This window comes from Lissotriton helveticus, chromosome 5_1 (genome assembly GCF_964261635.1).
Source record: "Lissotriton helveticus chromosome 5_1, aLisHel1.1, whole genome shotgun sequence".
Taxonomy (NCBI): domain Eukaryota; kingdom Metazoa; phylum Chordata; class Amphibia; order Caudata; family Salamandridae; genus Lissotriton; species Lissotriton helveticus.
In genome coordinates this window covers 278,286,497-278,311,800 of record NC_136065.1, presented here as the reverse complement: position 1 = coordinate 278,311,800, position 25,304 = coordinate 278,286,497, and the positions used below count along the sequence as shown (strand labels likewise).

The 25,304-nt window shown below is 44.4% G+C and overlaps 1 protein-coding gene across 1 annotated transcript in view; it reads left to right on the top strand.

Annotated features, from left to right (window-relative positions):
- The window catches only part of LOC144752444 (uncharacterized), a 351,451-nt gene that overhangs the window by 198,929 nt on the left and 127,218 nt on the right, over nucleotides 1-25,304 (top strand). Inside the window, exon 11 of the mRNA XM_078640371.1 lies at nucleotides 12,555-12,681. Coding sequence (XP_078496497.1) covers nucleotides 12,555-12,681 — 127 coding nt within the window. The remainder of the gene's footprint in view (nucleotides 1-12,554; nucleotides 12,682-25,304) is intronic.

Sequence of the window (25,304 nt, the reverse complement as noted above, 5' to 3'; positions counted from 1 at the left end):
ACCTCGGTAACGACATCATCTTAAACAGGGCTGCCCGACCAAGGGGAGACAAGGGAAGCCTGCGCCAACGAGCAACGTCCAAACGCAGTCGAAGCAACGGAGGAAGGAGATTACGATCAAAGCGAAGAGACGAGTCCAGAGTAACGAAAACTCCCAAGTATTTGAAACCATCCCGGGCCACCTGAAGAGGGAGCCTGCTCGGTAATGGAGGCAAGACACCAGACAAAACATACACACAGGACTTGGTCCAATTGATTACGAGGCCCGAGTTAGCACCAAAGGACACAAGAACGTCAAATAAAACAGATAAAGACTTACGAGGGGAGGTAAGATACAAGAGGATATCGTCCGCATAGAGCGAGACTCGGTCCTCGAAGTCCGGGGCCCAGCGGATCCCTTTAAGGGACGGTTCCCAGCGAAGCCAGGCCGCCAACGGCTCAAGGGCGAGCGCAAACAGTAGCGGGGACAAGGGGCAACCTTGGCGGGTGCCCCTGCCCAGGGGGAAGGGAGCAGACACCCTACCATTCACAACAACCTGCGCCAAAGGTTCCGCATACAATAACTTAATCCAGCTAATAAACTCGCACCCGAAACCGAATTTCTCAAGAGCCGCCCATAAATAAGGCCACTCCACAGTATCAAAGGCCATGGAGGCATCCAAGGACGCCAAAATGGCCGGTTCAGTCAGTAGCCCCGCCCTCGCTATCACGCCGTGAAGACGACGTAGATTCAAAGCAGTGTTACGATGCGGGATAAAACCAGATTGATCCGGATGAACTAAGTCCCCAAGAACCGATAGGAGTCGGGTCGCCAAAAGTTTCGCCAGAACCTTGGGTTCAACATTTAACAGGGAGATGGGTCTATATGAGGAACAAAGGTCGCGAGGTTTACCGTCCTTAGGGATGACGACTATCGTCGCCAAACGCTGATCATAGGGAAGGAGGTTACGCTCACGTGATTCCAAAAACATATCGCGGAGATATGGCGCCATTTTATCGGGTCGCAACTTGTACAACTCAATAGGCAAACCATTTGGACCCAACGCCTTGCCCGAACGGAGCGAACGAATGGCAGTAGCTATTTCATCAACCGTAAAGGGGGAGTCCAAAGCGATACGGTCCAAATCAGAGACACAGGGCAATGCAATATCACGCAAAAGGAGGCGAGAGTCAGCCACATCCCTCACAGACACAGGAGCATACACAATACGGAAATGTTCCGCAAAACGATCTACAATGGCGATCGGATCAATCACATTTTCACCACTCGCAGACTGAATCACAGGCACAACACGATTAGCTCTTTCTTTCTTGTCCAACCACGCCAGGAGTTTACCCGCCTTATCACCAACATCATACAATCTGCCTTGTTGCTCACGAAACATCACTTTTGCAGCGTCAGTGACTAGGGATTTATATGCAAACTGTTTTAGACCCAGGGCATGAAGTTTCTCAGGCGTGACACCAGATCCCAGCTCGTCCTCCAAGGCAGAAATTTCCCCCTCGAGGTCCACTACCTCCCTCTTCCCGGCTTTCTTAGCTTCAACAATCAAAGAAAGGGCCTGTCCACGAATCACAGTTTTGAAGGCTTCCCACAGGGACACCGCCGAAGGGACCGACCCCTCGTTTTCCAGGAAATAAGCATCTATGGACTTGAGCAAGAGGGCACGAGTCTCAGGGGAGGAGAGATACCATGGGTTAATGGGAGCCACTCGGCCCACTGCCTCTATCCCAACCTCAAAACGAAGCCAGAGCGGCGAGTGGTCAGAGATGCCCCTTGGCAAATGTATAATCTCACGGACCGCCGACGACTGGGCAGCGGGCATCAGGAAATAATCTAGCCGAGATAGGCTACCATGGGCACCAGAGTGAAAAGTGTATTGAAGCTGAGTAGGGTGTAACAATCGCCAGCAGTCCACAAGGCCAAAAGTATCCAAAAACCCACCCAACCAACGCTGGGCATGCGGGGTATCCCTGGGGGGATGGCGATCGTGAAGGCCAGAAAGCACTGAATTAAAGTCACCGGCAAGAAAGAGTACACTATCAGGAAGGCCCAACAAGACACGGCCTAAATCAGTGAAAGTAGCAGTTTGCAAGCCTGGGGGGACATAAACATTAAAGAGGGACAGGGTGCGGCCCTCATATCTACCCACCAGAACAATATATCTCCCACGGTCATCCCGAATCACCTCATCTATCGCCAGAGGGAGGGAGTTACGAACAAGGATACCCACACCCCTGGATCCTGAAGTAAACCCCGAGTGTGCCACAAGGCTGTAGCCCCATCTATTCATTGCATTACATACATTCCCAATCAAATGGGTCTCTTGCAGGAAAACAATGTCCGGTGACAAACGTCTTATATATTTCAACACCACACTGCGCTTGATGCGATCTCCCAGGCCATTAACGTTCCAGGAAACAAATTTCAACCCCCTACCCCCCATCCCACCCACCCGAGCCAGGACCCCCCATCCAAGAGCTAGACATCAGAAACATCAGTAAAGACAGAAGCAATTCGCCTTGAAAACAACACACAAAAAAATAAGAACTTCCCATCCCCCCTCCCCCAAGCTGAAAGGAAACACCCCCCACCCTGCACCCCTGCAAAAAGCTAAAGAGCCACCCCAACCTGCAGTGTGCCTGTCGCCCCATAACCCCTAGTCCACACAAAGACCCCGGAGGAGGAAAGGTCTCCGTTCCACCCGCCCCCAGACTACAGTAAGAGCAAGAAACAACACACAAAAAATAAATAATCACATTGCAGAGGTACGCCGGCCACCACTCCTGGGAACGTATTCAAAACGAGACATCAGAGTCAAACAATCAGATCTCCACACCACCTTCGGCACCACCAGGGTGAGCGGCAGATTCAGTCTCAGGAGGACGGTCAGGCAAGGAGTCCAGCCAGTCATTAACAGCATCCGGTCTATCAAAGAACAGAGTACGCTCATTATACTCGACACGAAGTCTGGTGGGGAAAAGCATAGCATAGCGTAGACCCCGATCTCGAAGACGTTTCTTAGCACCACGAAACTCCATCCGTTGTCTTTGAACCTGTTGGGAGAAGTCCGGGTAGAAGTTCACTGTGGCATTCTCGAAGGCCACCGGGCCCTTCACCCGTGAGGCCTGCAGGATAGCGTCCCGATCCCTATAATGAAACAGTTTAGCCACAATAGGCCTTGGCGGAGCACCCGGTTTAACTTTGCCCCCCGGGACACGATGTGCACGTTCAACCGTGAAAAATTTGGTAAGCCCGGAGGGGGCAAGATGGTTTAAAATCAGACCCTCAACCAGGAGATCAACAGAGTGGGGTTCAGGGTTTTCCGGTACACCAACCAGGCGAACATTGCAGCGACGTGCCCTGTTTTCAAAATCCTCCAGGCGTCGGGTCATGAAGTCGTTCACCCGACGAAGATTCCCAACCTCCGTCTGGAGCTCCGAGACGTCCTTCGTGAGGCTAGACGATTTAATATCCAATGACTGCACCCTCTCATTCGTCCTGCCGAGATCAGCACGAATCAGGTTCACCTCGATGGCCACGGTGTCAAGTTTGTGGGCCAAGGCCTCATACTGAAGGCCGGTGGATTCCTTCACTCCCGAGATGGCGCCCATGATATCCTGTAGGGAAGGCTCCGCCGACTCTTCCAAAATTCGTTCAGACGCCGTACTGTGGCCAGGTAGGGCAGCTCCGGGGGACCCCTTAGATTGAGTATAACGGTCCATGACATTCGTCTGAACCGGCGCTCCGCGCAGAGGTGTTTTCGTCTTGCGCGTTTCTCTGTCCCCTCTGCCCGCCATTTTGAAGATGCGTCACGGGACAAGCCACCAGGGTCGACGGGCCAAACACCCAAAACTCAGGATCAAAAGTACACCCAAAAGAAGGGCTCAACTCGGGAGGAGGCCACCAAACCAGCAAATAGACAAGAGGAAAGCCCCGTGTCCGAACTGTCTCCAAGTCTCAGCCAAGCGCGATACGCACACTCGTGGCACAGGTCGAGACAGAATCGAAACCGAAACTCAGGAAGGGGGTCTCACAAGGCCAGATCTCCTGCCGTTGTTGTTCAATTCCAGGACGGCCACAGATCTGCACCCCGTCCCGGGCGCACCTCAAGGGCGGAGCCCAAAAGTTCAGACCACCGTAGCTCAGGAGTACGAGATCCAAAGCAAATTCCGAAAAGTGCCAGGGTAATCAGCCAAACGTCCTCTACTTGAATTCTTACAAGAAATCAGGATCTAGTCAGGATAAATCGCCGGGAGCGGCGAGGGTCCGGAGAGCGCTGTGCTCAAGCGGCCATCACGGATGCCCGCCAAGCTCCTCCTCCAACATGCTTTAGTGTTTTAGATAGCTTTTCATGCAAAAAGCATTTAGTCCCCTGTGTAGTGTTTGGTGCATTATTAATTCACACACATTATAAAAAGAGGTGTTATTAACTGAAAATATTTATCAAAATATGCAGCAAGTCAAAGTCTATTATGACAAGAATAGTAAATTTAGATTGGCAAGGGATGAGCTGGGAAGAGAGAAACACATTCTATTAATCTTCAAAGCAAAAAAGGCCACTTTTCTCTACATTGCAAAAAAACACATGTTAATTCAGCAAAAGCATCTCAGACTGAATAGGCCTCACTTTCATGTTTTTCATGTGCCATGTTTTTAACTTGCACCAAAATGTGCGTGGCAATTTAAATGCAGTCTGTCTGAAGCACAAAAATAAAACAATGCCTGACTGCAGCTAGAATCTGCTCCATCAATCCACCCTTCTGATGATTCAAATCATAATAAAATGATTTATAATTCATCACAAATATTTCATTTCACAAGTGACAATATATACATATATTTTTTAAATTGCGAAAGCTGAGCATATAACAATGTTACTTCTATTTCTAAGGCAAACACAGGTTTAGTCTGTAATCAGATCATTAATATAGCCAAGCTCAAATGTTTTAGTGCAGAGATCTGTAAGTAGCTTCTTGGAACAGTTAGTCTTCTGTAAAATAATGAACTAAAATAATAAAAAGAGAATTCAATAGGACAGTTTCAGCATTTCTTTGCTCTTTGTTATCAGCTTACCATCAGAAAGGCCCATACAGTGTGGCATTCTGTACTTTTTCTATGCAATTAGACTACTTAGGTGCTGAGAAACTCTAACAGAGCACCATCAATCCTTTTGCACTTTTTCAACCAAGGCCTTTCACTCTTATTTTCACTTTGATCAGATTCAGATGTTTCACCACAGCATCTCTCAGACCAAAGCTGTTGCACCATCCATTATGCAGATCTTGTGTAGCAGCTGCAATCTGGTGAGAAACTGCACACTGTACATCAACCAGACCTACACAGCAATGACTAGTGTTCTCATCAGTGTTTTCCACAAGTGCATTTGCATATGTATTTTCAAGCCACTTTAGTGTTGCTGAAACACAGTCTTTTACAAAAGGTACCTCAGTGCTGCCATTGTGTTGCTTTATTATGCTTGTCACTTCAGGCAGATAGCTACAATCCATTCCTTGTCCAATCTGTTGTTCTGCACTCATTATCTTTGAGAGCCCATTATGATCTGATTTCAGAGAAACTGGCAATCTATACCTGGGCATCAGTCTTTGCAATAACACTTTTGCCACTATGCAGTTGTCACTTTTCTCAAAAACAGTTCTGATACAACCCTGTTGTGCTGCTTCAAAAACATTTTCTTGAGCCTCTTTTAATTCAACTGTGAAGATTCCATTGAATGTATATGCTAACAGAGCACCATTTTGTGCCACTGAATTAGCATTTCTCTCTCCCATGACAACAGTGATTCCCAATTGAGCAGATATTCTGCATGTTATGGTAAGGGCAATCAATTTCGAATTTTGGGCTGGGGTAATTACTAAAAGCCATGAAGCTTTGACAACATAATGTATAAGGAGCACAGCATGTGCTGCTTTTAATGTGTCACCTTTCAAACATGGGTCATCTACAAAATGGACATTGTTGGGCTGACTCAGACATTCATCCTTAAAGTCTGAATTTGGCTTTATGCATATTTTCATGATATTTAGACACTCATATTCAGTTTCATCACAATCCAATTCATTTGCTGACATTTCTGTGAAGTTAGGGTCAAAGGTCATTGGGCAATACATCAAAGACCTTTGAACACAGTCATCTTTTTCAATAGGCAATGAGAGAGCACAGCCCTCCCTCTCACTGTAAATTAGTGTATTTTCTTTCAAATAAACTTTCATTCCTAGTGCTGGGGCGTGACATTTTTTCTCTTTCAACTCTAGGAATGTTTTTGTGCAATTGTTGTCCAATGGAAGCGGATCAGACACACCTGAGTGTGTCAGCCTCAGTAAAGGCTTAGCCACTAGGGAAAGGTTTAGTAACCACTCTCTACAGCAGCCAACCATTCCCAAAAATGTCCTGACTTCTTTCTGGATTTGAGGTGGATTTATCTTGTGAATTATTTCCACCCTCTCTGGTGACACCTTTCTACCTCCCTTTCCAATTTTGTGTCCCAGACATTCAGCTTCTTTTTGACAGTACTCCTGACTATTCTCATCCAATGGCACTGTGACATGAACTTGGCAAAAATCAATAAAAGTAAGCCATTCTTCAGCAAATGGAATGTGAAAAAATATATTGGTTGGATTCGGTACCACAGGACAACATGGAAAAAATATGCTTTTAATCTTCTGCACTATTCTGTTCTTTTCATTTATTTTCTGTGAACCTGTGATCAGAAAGTTACACAAACTTCCAATCAATTCCATCAAAAATCCTTTTATTGGTAAAATTCCTGCATCTGATGGTGTTCCTGAATACATGTAATCTGGTTCTAATTTTAATAAGACATGTTCTGCACATTTTATTAATCTGGCATCCTTCTCTGTGAACGCTCTTATTTCTGTGTTTATTATTTTTTCCAAAGCAGAAGGTAATTTTTCAACAGTCTTTTCTGAAAATAATGCTACAACTGTCTCTTGTTGAGCCATTTTAAAATGTACATCCTCATCATGAACCTGAAAAATAACATTATCTGGTGTACAGTAATCTGTGCTGCTTGATTTGCAAAATAATTGTTTTTCTGCTAGGCCCGAGTCACAGACAACAACTTTGCAATTTTCCTCAAATGGGCCTATTTTTGGTGCACATTTTTCTAAAACTGGGTTTGTAATTTCTTTCTTTAAAACTCCTGCAACTAAATCTGGACTTTCCACTGCCTTCACAATGGACTTGGTAGATTCAGAATTGTTAGTTTTAAAACTCTCATTTGCAAACATAGTAACCTGTTGGACTGCGTTATGTTTTTGTCTCTGGAAATAATTCACATTTGCTCTGGACACCTTATTTAAATTAACTTTAGCATTTTCCATATTTTGTGGGACCATCTGTGCTTGAAAAATTCCTGCCATTGGTACCTGTTTCTGAACTGACATTTGCATTTGCTTAGCTGGCATATTTTGCACCTGCATTTCTCCATGTTTTTGTGCATCATGTTTAAATTTATTTTTCTTCTTCCAATGCTCAAATCTGTTATGAAGATGGCAAAAGGACGCATTTTCCAGCAGTACAACATCCATACCTAAATTTGCACCAACCAAAACACCTTTACTACCATCCTGTGTTCTTTTAATCTGTACCCAATCAACATCCTTTGCTGGCACTCTGCCCTTTAGGAAATAAATCACTGCTATATTTTCCTCCATAACAACAAAAAATGATGATGCATTCATGCAAACCCTTTTCACTGTCTCATCACCTGGCCCTTGAACAACAACTTTAGATTCAAACCACAATTTAGTCAGCATGGCAATATAAAAGAACATTTCCAAATTAGTGCACAACTCTTTTAAAAAGTCATCAAATCCATCTACTTGTGGGTACCACAGCATAAATTTGTCTCTCAATTGTGGTATTAAGTTCAGAAATGCTGCAAGTTCACTTTTATTCTGTGGCATATGCACATACATTTCTCCCACCTTTTCTCTCAATGAGTAAGCAAAAGCCTCTCCCTCATTCTGTTTATTATTTTTCTCAACTAAATCTGGTGGCTTCTTTTCCTTATCCATTTTCCTTGCTAGGTCTGGTGGTTTCTTTTTCTTCTCATGTTTTCTTGCCCACTTGTTTCCTAATTTCTCAAACCCATTGCATTAAAAAAAATATTTTATTTCTGCAATGTGCAATTGCATTCCCGAAGAACACATTTTGTCATTTGCTTCCTCATCCATGTGTACCCTAAAACTTTTCTGAAATGGAAAACTCCCTGAAACATCAGTTTCATATTTTTGAGCCAAATCTGTCAGTCCATTATGTGTAGTTAATGCACATGCAGCTGTTTCCTTACTCAGGGAAATTAATACTTTTTCCTGACACTGGTTCACATTTTAATGATTTAAACAGCAAGGACTGTAATTTTCCCCATGTTCAAATGCTGCATTTAAAACACTAAGCTGTTTCTCTTTTTCAGGGCCTGTGTTAATATGTTCTCCCATGTTTTCTATATTTTTAATCACTGCTGCTTCCTCAAAGCAGGTTTGAAAAATCCCATTTTCAATTACATTAATTTTATTCTGGGCTGCAGATGTTGTAAATACAATTTTTCCCTCCCCTTTCAGTGCTTGGGGTAATTTCTGTTCAATAATCTGTGAATTCTGAGTTTGTGAAATAAACCCTGCCATAATCACTGATTCTGCAGCTCTTTGAACTTTTTCAGTAGGGACCATATTAATTGGGACAGTCATATTTTTCTAGGCATTATCTGTGCATCTGCAGTTAGCAATTTTTGGACTGAATCAGGCACATTTGAAGCAGTAACACCTGGAGGTATCACTGTCAGTGCTGAATCAACAGGTAATGGGTTAATATAAAATATCTGCACAGTTCTCTGTCTGTATTTCTCTCTGTTCAACAGAAGCAGTAGCCCCTGTAGTATTTACTGGTGTACCATTTTCAGTATTTTTCATGGGAACCGCATAAAGTGGTGGACACTCATTTAACAATGCATCCATTATTTCATCCCCTGAATTATTATTTATTTGAAGCTCTTTTTCATCACTAATTTTCTTCTCCTGCATCTGGTGCTTTACCTTTTTATCCTCACTTGCTTTCTCTCTTGCTGTCTTTTCCCACAGGCTTAAGGCCTCAAATTGTGCAGCTTTAGATTGTGTCTTTATTTCACATAACACTTCCCTTAATTTGTCAATAATTTGCAATTCAAAAGTACCATCTTTTGGAAACCTCAAAGCACCTTCTTTTTCAGTAATCTTGCACCATTGGTGAACCCACATATATGTGATTTGTCCCAAATTGGTAGACATAAAATGCACAGGTGTTCCTTCAGGATCATCACCAATAAAAAACGAATTTTTCACTTTACCTCCTAACAGCTTCTTTAAACCTTCAAACATTTTCATTTTTGCAATAGTTCAATGCAATTTCGTTTTTCCAAAGCTGTCAGTCTCAATTTTAGTCAGTTTCACTCCTACCACTGACCCTCCACAAAAACTTACTGCAATATTTTCTTAATCAATAACTCTCTTAGTAACTACATAAATACATTCGCTACTCTGTCTGTTGTGCTAAATAAAGGATAGATTTATATTCACTGTGAGTAACACATTCCGCTTACCCTTCACAAAGTAAGACTTTCCGTTTACTCTTCATACACTACAGGTAAATCCCTTCCGCTTACCTTTCACTCAAGCTCAGAAGAACCTGCTACTCCTTTGGACTTATCCTTCAGGATATATCTTAGGCCAAAGTTTCACCAGCGAACCCTTTTGCTGTCAATTAAGCTCAGAAGCACCTGCTACTCCTTCGGTGTGACCCTTTCTAGGTGATATCAGACCAAAGTTTCACCAGCGAACTCTTTGCTATTAATCACTCACACAGAAAATAGTCCCTAATTTAACACTGCTAGCCCTACCTAGCTTCTCAGTGTTATTCCAACAGACGAGTAACCTCAGTGCAGTGTGGCTTCCATTTACCACCCGCTATCCCTTCCCAGGATTCCACAGGTGTGCATACCTGCGTGTTCCAGACAACATAGAACAAGACACTAACTTAACATGAAGAGTTAAAACATGTAATCAATAACCAAAAATTATGTCCTATGAAATTACCAATATAATCAATAACACCATCAATTCAAAATGAGCAAAATGTCACCAACAGTAAAAAAAAAACCTTAATATTTTCAACACTTCAAAAATACATGCTAGCATATTAACATTTCACAACCCTATTGATACTCACACCACTTCTTGCATCACCTTCCAGTACTGCTTTGCCAGTCTTCAGGTTCTGAGCATTGGAGTCAGGAATCAGGACTTGGACATTTATCTAACTTGGACAATTATTTTACTCCCCTCTTAAGGTCAATGATCCATTAGTTGAATAGTTGATGGTGAAATCAATAATCACTAATCACCAAACTAATCAATAATGACCATCTTCTGCTTACCAAAAACTGATGGAGCGGTAATTTCTTCTGGTAATTTCTCAATGCAAAACCCTCATGCTACCTCTAATTTACCGCTCAAAAGGTGTTGGACCCTTCATACCATGTATTACCTTCAGGAGATTTTAAATAATCATGAACAGTAAAAACTGCAATTAAATTCAAGCCAATAAAGAGAGTTGTTGAGTGTTTTAAAGGGTTTTATTTTCTAGTCAAAAGTTAAGTTTTTCTCTGACCCTTTATTCATTAGTAAAATATCAATTAGGTTACAGAATTTGGAGAACAGGAAAAATAGCATTAATAAAGAACACATTACAGTCTGCATATAAGCATTACATGTAGTTATGAAAATGTAGCGCAAAATATCAGTCATAATTCTTAAAGAGTTTCTAAGAAAAATAGTCTTGCAAAGCTAATCAATAATTAAATAGTTGGCAAAAATCTCCCATTAAAAGAAATAAATGCATAAAACAAATAAATCTTTTTAGACCTAATGAATTAGTCAAAACATAAACTTAAAGTTTAGCATCTAAATCTAAAGAGCCTTTCTATCTGTTGCTGTCTGTGCATCTCTGTGTCTAAAGAGCAAAAAGGAGGGAGACAGCCCGCCCTTCACCAGACCTCAAAGGAATGTGGCCTACAGTGCCAAGATATGACGTGGAAGCAAGAAACCTCCCCCTGAATCTCCTCGGACGCACCTCCCCTTCAGTAATCTCCCGGGACGTTTCGCGTAGCTAACCCATAGAAGCCAGCTGAGCTGAGAAAGCCAGCCCCCATCCAGAGAGGACATTATTTTATACTCTAATTATTGGCAGACTACACAAAGATGTAGCATCTTTCAGGAAAACCTGTACGTGATTGGTCAGTCATGATGGCATGAGTTCTCAATACCCTGACTCATTCTAAAATCCTGACTTTACCAGTTTTAACAAAAGAAGCATACATGAATAACTACATTTATAAACATTTGCATTATTTACTAAGAAAAATGTTTCATTCTAATTCTCTTCCTTCCCTTCTCAGCGCAATCAGATGGATACTTTTAACTAACTGGTACATTGGCAAAGTCACAAGAATCTACATTTCAAGATGTCCTTCACTTCTTGTCATGAGGAAAACTGCCACAGTCTGCGCATGCTCCCTTCTCATTAAATTGCAAGCCATAGCCTTGATGGATTCACAGGCAGCCATGTTTTGTGTAGGCCCCAAAAATAAAACAAACACAAAGATAATATTAATTTCATGTAAATCAGCCCATTATGTTTCCCTCCCTCATACCAATACCCCTTATAAATGTTTACCTAGCCAAGCTATTAGTGAAAAGCAGCTTTTCTATTATTTATGACAACATGCAAAATAAATGTGAAATGTGCAACATAGCATTTTCATGCTTTAGTGTAAAATTTAAAAGCACACATAGTTAATACAGCGCACACAGCAACATGCTTTAGTGTTTTAGATAGCTTTTCATGCAAAAAGCATTTAGTCCCCTGTGTAGTGTTTGGTGCATTATTAATTCACACACATTATAAAAAGAGGTGTTATTAACTGAAAATATTTATCAAAATATGCAACAAGTCAAAGTCTATTATGACAGGAATAGTAAATTTAGATTGGCAAGGGATGAGCTGGGAAGAGAGAAACACATTCTATTTATCTTCAAAGCAAAAAAGGCCACTTTTCTCTACATTGCAAAAAAACACGTTAATTCAGCAAAAGCATCTCAGACTGAATAGGCCTCACTTTCATGTTTTTCATGTGCCATGTTTTTAACTTGCACCAAAATGTGCGTGGCAATTTAAATGCAGTCTGTCTGAAGCACAAAAATAAAACAATGCCTGACTGCAGATGGAATCTGCTCCATCAATGGTCCATCAAGAACTTTGTCACAGCTGAAAGTCAACCTCGCAGCAAGCCTGTGACAACTTCTGAAATTTAAAGTGGGCAAGTGACAAGAACTCTCTACAAGTGCACATTGATGAGCTACAGACACGTTCTTTCAAAGACCCAAACAGACCTCCATTTGATTGAGGGATATTTGATGCATTAGTTATGTAGAAGTTGAAAGACTCACTTTTATAACCTTTGTTCTCTTTGTTTCTAGAGAAATTTGATTCCTGGACATTTGATTCAAATGAAGGGAATGGGTGGAACATTGAGGACCTCCCTGGTGATCAAGGCCAACCGTTTCCTCAGCCCAGCATCCGGAAATATTTTGTTACTTCATACGGGTAAAGTGGAACCTATGAAAGGATTGGGACAGTGAAGGGGAAATTAAGTGTAAAACCGGTTACACTGCTGTACACTTTAGTGGTCCATTTCAGTGAACAAAGTTTGAATCATTCTAGATGTGAAGCGTGCATGACTGTTTCTCATGTTACCTGCTACTCTGTATGTGACTTAAGACTGCTAAATCTAATTTGTCACACCTTGCTGGAATGAAAAAAACATTTAATTGGCTAATATAGAGTCATGTGGTTGAACACCATCAGTGAAGGACACCTCATTTAGGATAAAAAGTATGAAGGGAGGGCTTCAAATTGGCAATGAAATATTTTAATATTGTTAAATTAAGAGTATTGGTATTCCATTGTATTGTAGCATTTATATAGTCCCTAACCAAATTGCGGGGCAACACCAATGTTCATCGGGTTCTTTGGTTCACTTTTTGAGTACTTGGTTTAACATGATGCAGGTTGTCGTTAGACCTGTAGGGAAAGCCCTGTGTGAAGTGTGAGATTTGGGGATATGCTCTAAACTTGGATTAGAGGCATTACTACATATGAGCATGGTGTGTTGAGGAAATTGTGAGGATAAGTACTGTTGCACTTGCGGATACCTCCCCTTTCATGTAGGAATGATGCATGTTAGTGGGTTAGTGGTAAGAGCACAGTTTTTAATGCATTATGGAGATTGTTATGGATGTACATTTTTCGTATTCTAGAAGGAATCATGGGTCGGATCTTAACCATTTGACCAGAGGAGTTTCCATTAGTGCATGATTTTTTTTGGGAAGGAATGGATGGTAAAGAGTGGAGCTAATCTAGACTGAAGCGCTCTAGTTTGGTGGCGGGTACAGAATGTGTGCTGAAGGAAGAGGGGTGCAGAACAGTGAGTGTCATGAAGAGCTATGAGCAATAAAAACTGTCCTAAATCACACTGGGCATTCTGGGTCAACGCCATGCAGGGAAACAAATAAGCAAAGAGAAAGCTAAATCAGATGAGTTAACATGAGTGCTTTTTCACCTGATGGAAGATGCAGCTCTACACACTTTTTCTTTTGATATATCTGTGCACTTTGTTATTTTTTCATTTGGCTTTTGGGAACACTGACTACCAGAAGAAATTTGGGTAACAGTACCTCAGATTAAAGGTTATACAGGTTTGGTTACTTGAGTTTTTGTTGTATAAGTGTTTGTGTTGCAATTGTCTATGTATATGTATTTGTATGTATTTTATGTCAAAAGCATAACCAAAAATAATGATTGAAATTTTTCAAAGATTGTCTCTGTGGTACGTGTATTGGGTGATCGAGTTCTTCATATACTGTAATAGGTCTTTGGACTATCGATAGGGAAATTTTAGTCCCCTATGAATAACCCCGGTGTTTTTGTAAGCTCCATGTCTTTGACTTCACATTCCTCCGGGAACCCCACAAAGTAGAGGATGTTTCTGCATGTGCGCCCCTCTGCCTCTTTGGCGTGCAGCGCCAGCCCATCTGTAATCGTTTCCAGGGAAGTTATTTTCTCCTGGAGGATTGATACCATGGCCTCTGCCGTCAATATTCTAGTTTCCGCTTCGGTTATTCGCTGGGCTGCTTTGCGGAGATATTGCCGTAAGAGCATGACATCGAAGCAAGCTGCTCCGATCTTGGCTTCCAGCGTGTCTCGAAAATGCTTTATGGTGGGCAGTATGGTGGCATTATCTGGTATAGATGGCGTCTGTTCTCCTGGGTTGGGTGCCTAAACCACGGTGCCAGGAAATTTGTCGAAATTATTTTGGCGTGTGGCCTCACATGAGGGCTTGTCTTTAGTCATGATTTGAATATTTAAACTGAGGGAGCTGTCTCTATGATTGTGCCAGACAGAGTGATTTGGCCAAAGCAGGATGGCTGCACAGTCCCGTATAGTAGGTTGAGGTGTAGGTACTACAACCCCAGATCCCCTAGGGGCCAGTAGCAGCAAGTGAGCGGAGGATCTCAAATGACCTTAGCTGCTTCGTGCGTCTTCACAATATGGCCAGCGCATGTAGGGTGTCTGCAATGCGCAGCAACGATGACCAGGCTAGTAGTTAGGAAACCTCTGCGCTTCCAGCCGCAAATACAGATTATCATAGCCCAGGGGGCTGAGTCACTCAAGAGCCTAGGTCTGTACCTCTTGTGTATGGAGGGCAAGGGCCACGATATCAGGTGCTCCCCCCTGTGTACCACAACGCGGGCAGAGTCATTGATCAGTCCCACCAGCTGAATATGCACAACAGACCGCTCTATACAACCCCACTCCGGTCCCAGATATCGGGGGTCCGAGGACAGCTTGCTCTCACCTAGGACTGCTACAGCACGGGGTTAAGGCAGGCCTTCCACGATGATCTATTCTGCAGTTCACTGCCTGACATGGCCGCCGATAGACTGGCGCATATCTGCTTCACTTATGGTGTCATAGCACTCTCGGCAGGGAAGCGCTCTATTGGGTGCGATAGTGGGCATCTCTCACTGGCTCCTGAAGATACGTCGCCACCCAAAGTCCCCCGACTCAGGTCGCGCATGCCGGATGGGAACACACCGTGGCCCGATGCAACCGCCGATCCCCAGGCAGTTCCCCGCAGCACCTCCTGTGCTTCGACCAACACCGTCCAGGCCACCTCAGGACGACCCTACAGCGGCAGCCCACAAGTCGGCTCCAGGCAGCGGCCACAAGCCGTATACGCCAATGCTAGCCTCACACTCTAGGATCTTCAGGCCACAGCCCCTATACCACACTGGATCGTCTCACTGGTCCGGGGAGAGGGGGGGTGACTCAGGCAGGACCCCAGACAGCCAGGGGAGCAAGGGCATTCCCCAGAGGTAACAGGGGCAAGGTTTCAGGGGCAGATGACAGCAGGATAATTGTCAGATTACCAGGGGCTATGGGAGCTCTTCTACAGCGCGTCCACCCTGTTGGACCGCTTGGCCACGCCCCCAATTATTGGCTATTTTAAAGTGAATTGTGGGGGTCATGTGGCGACATTGGGTGGTGATTGCATTGAGGATGCCATAGGGCCGAAACCTCTCTTCATTTGCCATGTACTGTCTTAAGACAGCTGGGAAAACGGTTTTAACAAGCATTTGCAATGCATCGGTCTCGCCTTTGGGACCTTGTAAGTGTTTAGCCACAGCTATTGGCACTGCCAATGTGTTTAAGTTATGTTTGAGACAAAAATATCAAGCATCTGCAGGATACTAATTTTCAATCGTATACTCTCTCGTAAGAGTCATCTCCTCAACAAAACATTTAAAACCAGGGACATTTGGGGTGAAAATGAAGAATGTATGTACAATACAGAGGGAAGAAAAACCTAAGGAACAAATACCAAGCAAAGGCACCTAAACAAACACCATCTTCCTACAATGTATACTAAAGGTGTTGTGGAATATAAACTTGCAAATATTAAGCAGGATAAAAGATGTTGCAGCCAGGAAACTTTGAGGAGTTCAACTCAGAAAACTCGAAGAGACTTTCTGCTCCGCTAACCCGAGACCAGGGAGGATGTCCCAAATCACTCCTATCTGTAGCAACTCTGCCTGATCGCCCCGTTTGCTCGTACTAACGGTTCACTCTGCCTGCGCCTAAAAGACCGCTCCTAATGACCACTCGCTCTTTCTGCTACAACTAACTGCTCACACTACCTTCTCACACTGCAGTGACTTGTCGCTCTGCCTACTGCTGCGGAGTGCTTATTACTCCGCACACTACCAGGTCCTACTGACTACTCACGCTCCCTACTAACTGTTCTTACTGTCCTAACGCACTGCCAGCTCACGCTGCCTCCTAACGCATACTATGCCTAGTGCTCCATACTACATAACAATGAGCTGCTCACACGTTCCACTCACTCTGACTGCACACTCCGAATTCTGACTGCTCCGGATGACTGCTTACACTGCACGCTTGTGCCCTGCGCCAGTACTAATTGGATACTGCGCACCCCTACTGACTGTCGCCAGAGATTAAAGTACTGCCTGCTCGTACTCACTGTCCGACAACCTTTTCCCACTCTGTCTTCCGATTGACTGTACACAGTGCCTCCTCCTCCACCTCCTACTCCGTGCTTTCCTGCCTGCTCCTAAAACCTGATCCATACACCACTGACTGCTCCAAGGGGGGTTTGGGGGACAGCCGAGCCTCGAGGTCTGCCCCACGGGCAGATTTGGGAGGGGGAAGGGGGGCGAGAGCAAGAGAGGCCCTTTTGCTGATTTGGGCTGCCTGGGAGTAGCCCAAAGGCAGCCCAAGTTTAGATTTAGTAGCCCAAGGGTATATATGGGGTGTTTGCGCTTTTCCAGGAACCATTGTAGGTACTGGTGGCTGGGAGCATGGTAGCTAGGTTTTTCTTTGTCCCCGCCCACCCTCCCTGGGCTTTGGGGTTTTTTGGTGGAGGTTTCTATTGTGGTAGGTTTTTGGTTAGGGATGCTTTGCTTGGGACAGTTGCATAGGGGACGTTAGCTATGTTGTTGCTTGGAACAGGTGCGGGCGGAGTTGTTTTTGATGTTGGCCAAGTTTGGCTGGAGTTCGGTACTTTATCGTTAATTTTGGGGAGTTGGGGAACGGGAGCGGGGAAAGGTTAAGCAGTTTGGAAGTTACATTAGAGAGTAGTTAGTTACAATTGCAAGAAGGAAAATAGGACTGTAGGTCTTGGGAGGTTTGGAGTTATGATGTGGGTGATAAAATTGTGTATTATGTAATTTATTTGTAGTTATATATTGTATATTGCAGGGTGGGGGAATTTTATTATGTGGGGGGAGGTATGGTAAAGGGGGTAAGGTGACTCGATTTTTAGAGAGGTTTTAGTTTTGTAAGGCAGTTTGCCAGTTTTTAATAAAGTGTGCTGTGCACCTGTTTCAATAAAGCGGCCTTTTACACACACAAATGGTTGTCGGTGTACTTGCCCCCCTTTCTCCCTCCCAATTGTATGATCAATCCTGAACGTCCTGCTCTGACTGACAGCTCCCTTTGAATGCGCATCATCACTGTTGATACTGCTTGCTTCCTCGGGTGAGCACTGCCTGCTCCTGCAGCTGGCGTGCTGCTTGCTCCGGGAGTGAGAGAAGCTAGGACTCCAACACGCTTATTTCAACTGTTTTGGTGAATTTTCCTGGGCAGTGTTTGCAGGAGCACTACGATTTTACATCAAATGAGCGCACTGAATGACGATGCTCATCAGCAGAGAACTACAGAAGAGGCACAGAGAAAATAAATAAACAGCCATTTTTAAAGCCAGTATCATACCTGTTAATGAAATTGCTTTGTTTAAACACACCGCGCACAGCTTTCAGTCGGCCATCAATTTAAAAAAAAACGGGACATGAGTTACATTTCCTGAAATCAGCCAGAACAGCTGGTGAAAAACAGGGACTGTCCCTACAAAATCAGGGCGGATGGATGACCATATTCAACTCAGAACAGGCATCGGTACCTCGGCTACTTACTACCCGGTTGCCCTAATGCTTTACAGAAAACATCACAAGCGCATGCAGGAAATACCCAGGGCACCGGGGATACTTACCGGCGTACTGCATCTGATTTACATTACAACAAACTAAGTAGAAACGCTATAAATTATGCAGATACATGCATTTATCAAGAAAACCAGTTAAAACCCCCGATTTAAGCAAGCCAAACACAAAAGGTACCGGGGACACAGGGCATACTTACCATCCTCATACGCCCGTTTACCCCACAGTAGAGATAGTCAATAAAACCATACTATTATGCAACAAGCATGAGACAATGAACAGTTCAACGGTGTAGAAAAATGACAAGGGAGTCTTTGATGTATGTAGTCAATGGAATCCGGCGGACATGTTGATATGGGAACGCCTCCTATGTTTGGTTTGATTCGAAAAAGTAATGCATTTTCCTATGAGGCATCGTTAACGCAAGGCTGTTAAAATTAAACAATTTAGTTTTAAAAGTAAGTCGCAGGGGTTTACGTGCAGGTGATAATTTAATTTTGAATTTAAACATGTGTATGAAAAGAATATAAAATCGTTATAATTAGAAAAAAGTTTTTGCTTAACTTGGAAACAATTTAAATCCAAGTGGACAGAGGTTCAGTGGTGCTTTCTTTTATGTTGTTTTTGGCTATATTCTTTTTCACTCCCGTTAGACAAAGTGAGCGGATGTGGTCTGACGGCTAGATTGCCATCTTTGGTGCTGGAGACAGGGTTCGAGCCTCGGGGTCGCGTCCACATTCTGTGATTTTGGGAAAATCACTTTATCTCCCCGTGCCTGAATGTGTCCTTGTGTAATATAATCGATGCTCATGTACAGCACTTCAATACCTTCGGGGCAAGTTTGGTCTATATAAATCTATGCAAGTCATCTGTTTGCTGGAGTGAAAACACGTCGATGCGGTTTGATGGGCATGCGCACACACGCAGGGGGAGCGCTTACAGATGGGGAGCTGGAAACGACAGAACACCGGCCAGGAAGAGAGCACGTCATCGCATGCGCACTGTTGTGATCAGGCCGGGCGCCAGAAGAAAGTGCGGCGAGTAAAGAGGCCAGTAGCTTTGGAAGGTTACAAATGATGACATAATAGTCATGAGGGACTAGCAAGCCTTAAACAAATCGGAAAGCAGCATTTACTGACCGAAGCCAATGAAAAAGATGGGCGGCGAGTGGGCGAAGCTTCCACAAAGCTTCCACACTAAAGTGTATACTGCATGTCTCGGAGAGGCAGTGCAAGCACTGTCTAGGCGAGACCTAAAAATCATTACAACTAATAGCCTGTCAATAGCGAACAGCAGATTATCGCACCTATCTAGCTAAAAACACATTCTTATTTTTTGTGTTTGTTTGGATTATTTTATTTAGTGCTTAGCCTCGTAAGCATTCCTAACCAACTTTAATTTAAATCTTCTGTTTTGAAATTTGAATGCCTGCCCAGAAAAGATATGTCCGATCATGGGTAGACATGAGGTTCAACTAAAATCTCAGAGGAGAGCGAGTGCACTCGGAGAATGTGAAATTCAATGTGTTCAAGCCTCCCTTCGGCGGCTAATGATGCACTAGCTAGATGAGACGAGTCCCATGCCAAGTGTTCATGGCATTTGAAAAATTTGAAAGCTTGTAATGCGGCCAATCGAATTTTAAGGGCTGCCTTGGGTAAACCGCAGGATGACGTTTATTGATGGGGATAAAGAGGTGTTAATAATCCATATAGGATAAATTGGAGCCTACTGTTAGGGGGCTACTTATTCATTCTTGCCACTCTCATCAAATGGCAATATTATCCCTTTTGCAGTAGTTTATTTTCCTTATATAACAATAACTGTGGGGCTCTTTGAGTATGGCATTCCTTCATGAACAGGGCGAGGGACCAGTTTAGGGAATTATATCCGATTAATGTAGTTCCTACTTGTGAACAGGATCTAATACAAGAGTTACTCGTTAGCACATCAAATCTGCCCTTGAGGACATCCAAGAGTATTGAACCACATGCTCTTACTGATAATTCTTCCGAATTCTACAATAACTTGAGAACAAGAGCATAATTATTATGGAAATCTTGCACAATGCAGGACAGCCATAGCTTTTCGTCTGAGGAAGTCCTAACATCATGTATGCTGTTGGGCCATTTTTAACACAAGCACTAAGGGTCAGAGTTAAACCTAAAACTAATTTGAAATAATCATTTAGCCTAAAGCTTCACTGGGGATTGTGATATGTCCTGAGTATCCCTAAGCTACTAAACAATTTGTTTTTGCGTTTGACTGTTGCACGTTTTGGCATCGTTATTTCTGAAATTTGATTTCTTCTGCTGGTTGCCTCGCGAGGCTCTTGCCTTGTTGAAAACTACAAATTAATATTTAATTTTCAGAAGGTAATGCAATAACTGTTGTACAGAAGTGAAGCAATCTATATGTCGCATACACATTTTGCGAAATACTATCTTATTTCAAGTTGCTAAAAATCTTGGTATGAATTCTTTATGATAGTAATGTTGTTTTGTTATTGAACCACTGAATACGTGAAATCTTAACCCTTATGCTGATCCGCTTGTACTTGCAAAAGGCCTGTCCTGTTGACGGTTCCAGAACTCATCATTGAATCGTTCCCCTCTTGAACTAAATCTGTTACTGGCTTTTCCATCCCAGCCGGCTTACCTGTGCTTGTTGGAATGGACCTCATGCCTCGTCAGTGTTCACTAAGTAGTGCGTCTATATTACAGTGGAATAGAGCGCTACCTTCCTCTCCTAATAGCACATTTTGGGCACTATTCCATAAATTGGTGCAGTTTTCCACTGAAACTGGGTATATCATTTTGCACCTTTTTATATTTGCAGCAGTGCAAAGTTTCTGTGATAGGAACTTATTCAAAGACATAGTGCACACCTGCTTGTTACCGCGCGTGACTCATGTCATCTTACTAACAACTCAACGTATCCCATCTTAACACTTGCTCAATAGCTGTCATAGAGCCCAATGATTTTTTTCTGAATATTTATTCAGGCCTTTTCCATCTATGCACCCAGAATCTGGAACAACATCCCCACATCCCTCAGTTCCACTCCCACATTGCTCCAGTGGAGGAAAGAGTTGAAGACATGCCTCTTTAACCCCTTCGCTGCGGCGGCTATTCCGCCGCAGCGCTAAGGGGGCGGGGTGGCGGCGTGGCGGTCCCGTGCTCATGACGGAACCGCTCCGTCACGGCACGCAGGTGAGCTGTGCTTGTGACGGAACGGTTCCGCCACGGCCCCGCCCGCTCAATAGAACGCGCCGCGCAGGCGCGGCCGTGACGGAACCGTTCCGTCACCAGCACAGCCCACCCGAGGCTTGTGACGGAACGGTTCCGTCACGAGCATGGGAGGGGTTAAAGAAAACTGCATCACAATGCATTAACTGTCCACAACTAGCTACCACTCCCATCAGTCGCCGACTTTAGCCGCATCTTTGACCATGCACAGCGCTCCGCAGCCTGTTGACTAGGTTTGCCCTACAGAAAGACTAATTACTTCCATAATTGCCAGCTCTTCTAAATCCTTACTACTACCCCCTCTGCTCTAATCTCAACCAATGTTACGGTACAGCATGGTGGCTAGTATGCCTGCCTCTTTGTTACCACCCAATCCAATAATAAGGCCACATCACAGACCAATGATGATTTCCCAAAAAAACTGTAAAGTCAATCATAATAATCAGCAACTCAAGATCTACCTTTTTATTTCTTATCACCTCGTGGTTAGAGTACATTTTGTGACTTGGGGAGCATGTTGAGTGAGTGTTGGACTATGTGGATGGTTGCTGAAACATGCAGGGCCATATTTTATGTACTATGGAGCTAGAACAACGGCTGTAGATAGAGAACTTTGAAGCTTGCGCTTCATTGTATGTGTGGGGGAGAGACAAGAGCTGAGTACAGGCTGCTCATTGTAAATGCAGGGCATATGTCCTGTGCTGCAAGGTGTTTCCATTTTAGTGGTGCTTTCTTGATTAATGGTTTGTTTTGTTGTTCTTTACTGATGACATTACAAAATATGATGGGGTCTCTTGCAGAATGTGTTATCGAACTCCAAAAATGTCTTGCATGGGCAAAGTGGTCTCTTGGATTTCTACTCTGACTAATTGCGAAAGTAGGGGAACATAGCTGTAGAGGCCACAGTTTAGTTTCGTTTTTTCAATTTTTATTGGTTGCTTTTTTGAGCAATTTGCAAGTTGTTATACTGTCCTTAGTATGGACTTTGTCTAGTTGACCACCTTAACTGGCATAAACTAGCGGACTATAAGGGCCAAACTGCTATTGCCAGTAGAATTGTAGATGGGATTCTGCATGCTGAACCTTTGAATAAAATTGCGGAATTTCTATTGCCTTCCGAAATTACCAGGCCTTTACCCTTATGGTGCATGTGCCATGCATGACATCAAAGATGAGTCCTAAACAATAGAACTTGATTTTAGAACTTCCCAGGAACCGGGAAAGTGATCATATCATAGGGAACCACTAGAACGATCACCCCAACCCTACATGATGAATTACCACACAGCATGATAGTCACCAGGGCTAGATGCGCAAAACCTTTTGATGATGCAGACTACAGTGTGTGGTTATGGGTTCAACTTACTATGTGAGTGTTTTTGACAAAGGTGTAAATGCACAAAGGAGCATGCTAAATACCAACACGGTTGCCACACTTTGTGGGAGTTGGTACTCCAATGACACCTACCAGTGGCAACTGGGAGGCTTTGATGGAATACTGGGCTGGGTGTGCAATGTCTGAAGGCTGTGTTTCAAAATCTGACAAAAATCCAAGATGAGATGGTGGCTGTGGCTGAGTGGATGGCAGTCAACTGCCTTCATCTGAATTCCGGTACAAAAGGGGGTGGTGATGGACGGAGCATCTGAATCAATCAAACACTCACACCCAGTCAAAAGATCTGGGTTTAATCCATCACCGTTCTTTAGCCCACTCTGCCACCCCAGTTCAGACATGGCTATATGCAAATCAGTCTGACCCTGTGCCTCATGGGAACAGTCCAGCCCGAACTGCCAAGCCATGTCTTCCCTGGACCGGAAACAAGCTTCCGAGGACCGGTTTCTGGCATTCCAGCCGTCTTCAGCCCGGCTTGCTTGAATCCAGTGGCAAAGTGAGCAAGGGACTCACGTCTGAGCACACCCTGCCACACTTATGGTGGCCAAAAGTGGTCCAAAAGAGGGTGGTGATGGACGGAGCATCTGAATCAATCAAACACTCACACCCCGTCAAGAGAGCTGGGTTTAATCCATCACTGTTCTTTAGCCCGCTTTGCCACCCCAGTTCAAACATGGCTATATGCAAATCAGTCTGACCCTGTGCCTCATGGGAACAGTCCAGCCCGAACTGCCAAGCCATGTCTTCCCTGGATGGGAAACAAGCTTCCGAGGACCGGTTTCTGGCATTCCAGCCGTCTTCAGCCCGACTTGCTTGAATCCAGTGGCAAAGTGAGCAAGGGACTCACGTCTGAGCATACCCTGCCACACATATGGCGGCCAAAAGCGGTACAAAAGGGGGTGGTGATGGACGGCGCATTAGAATCAATCAAACACTCACACCCAGTCAAAAGATCTGAGTTTAATCCATCACCGTTCTTTAGCCCACTCTGCCACCCCAGTTCAGACATGGCTATATGCAAATCAGTCTGACCCTGTGCCTCATGGGAACAGTCCAGCCCGAACTGCCAAGCCATGTCTTCCCTGGAGCGGAAACAAGCTTCCGAGGACCGGTTTCTGGCATTCCAGCCGTCTCCAGCCCGGCTTGCTTGAATCCAGTGGCAAAGTGAGCAAGGGACTCACGTCTGAGCATACCCTGCCACACTTATGGTGGCCAAAAGCGGTACAAAAGGGAGTGGTGATGGACGGAGCATCTGAATCAATCAAACACTCTCACCCAGTCAAAAGATCTGGGTTTAATCCATCACCGTTCTTTACCCAACTCTGCCACCCCAGTTTAGACATGGCTATATGCAAATCAGTCTGACCCTGTGCCTCATGGGAACAGTCCAGCCCGAACTGCCAAGCCATGTCTTCCCTGGACCGGAAACAAGCTTCCGAGGACTGGTTTCTGGCATTCCAGCCGTCTTCAGCCTGGCTTGCTTGAATCCAGTGGCAAAGTGAGCAAGGGACTCACGTCTGAGCATACCCTGCCACACTAATGGCGGCCAAAAGCGGTACAAAAGGGGGTGGTGATGGACGGAGCATCTGAATCAATCAAACACTCACACCCAGTCAAAAGATCTGGGTTTAATCCATCACCGTTCTTTAGTCCACTCTGCCACCCCAGTTCAGACATGGCTATATGCAAATCAGTCTGACCCTGTGCTTCATGGGAACAGTCCAGCCCGAACTGCCAAGCCATGTCTTCCCTGGACCGGAAACAAGCTTCCGAGGACCGGTGTCTGGCATTCCAGCCGTCTTCAGCCCGGCTTGCTTGAATCCAGTGGCAAAGTGAGCAAGGGACTCACGTCTAAGCATACCCTGCCACACTTAAGGCGGCCAAAAGCGGTACAAAAGGGGGTGGTGATGGACGGAGCCTCTGAATCAATCAAACACTCACACCCAGTCAAAAGATCTGTGTTTAATCCATCACCGTTCTTTAGCCCACTCTGCCACCTCAGTTCAGACATGGCTATATGCAAATCAGTCTGACCCTGTGCCTCATGGGAACAGTCCAGCCCGAACTGCCAAGCCATGTGTTCCCTGGACCGGAAACAAGCTTCTGAGCACCGGTTTCTGGCATTCCAGCCGTCTTCAGCCCAGCTTGCTTGAATCCAGTGACAAAGTGAGCAAGGGACTCACGTCTGAGCATCCCCTGCAACACTTATAGAGGCCAAAAGCGGTACAAAAGGGGGTGGTGATGGACGGATCATCTGAATCAATCAAACACTCACACCCAGTCAAAAGATCTGGGTTTAATCCATCACCGTTCTTTAGCCCACTCTGCCACCCCAGTTCAGACATGGCTATATGCAAATCAGTCTGACCCTGTGCCTCATGGGAACAGTCCAGCCCGAACTGCCAAGCCATGTCTTCCCTGGACCGGAAACAAGCTTCCGAGGACCGGTTTCTGACATTCCAGCCGTCTTCAGCCCGGCTTGCTTGAATCCAGTGGCAAAGTCATCTG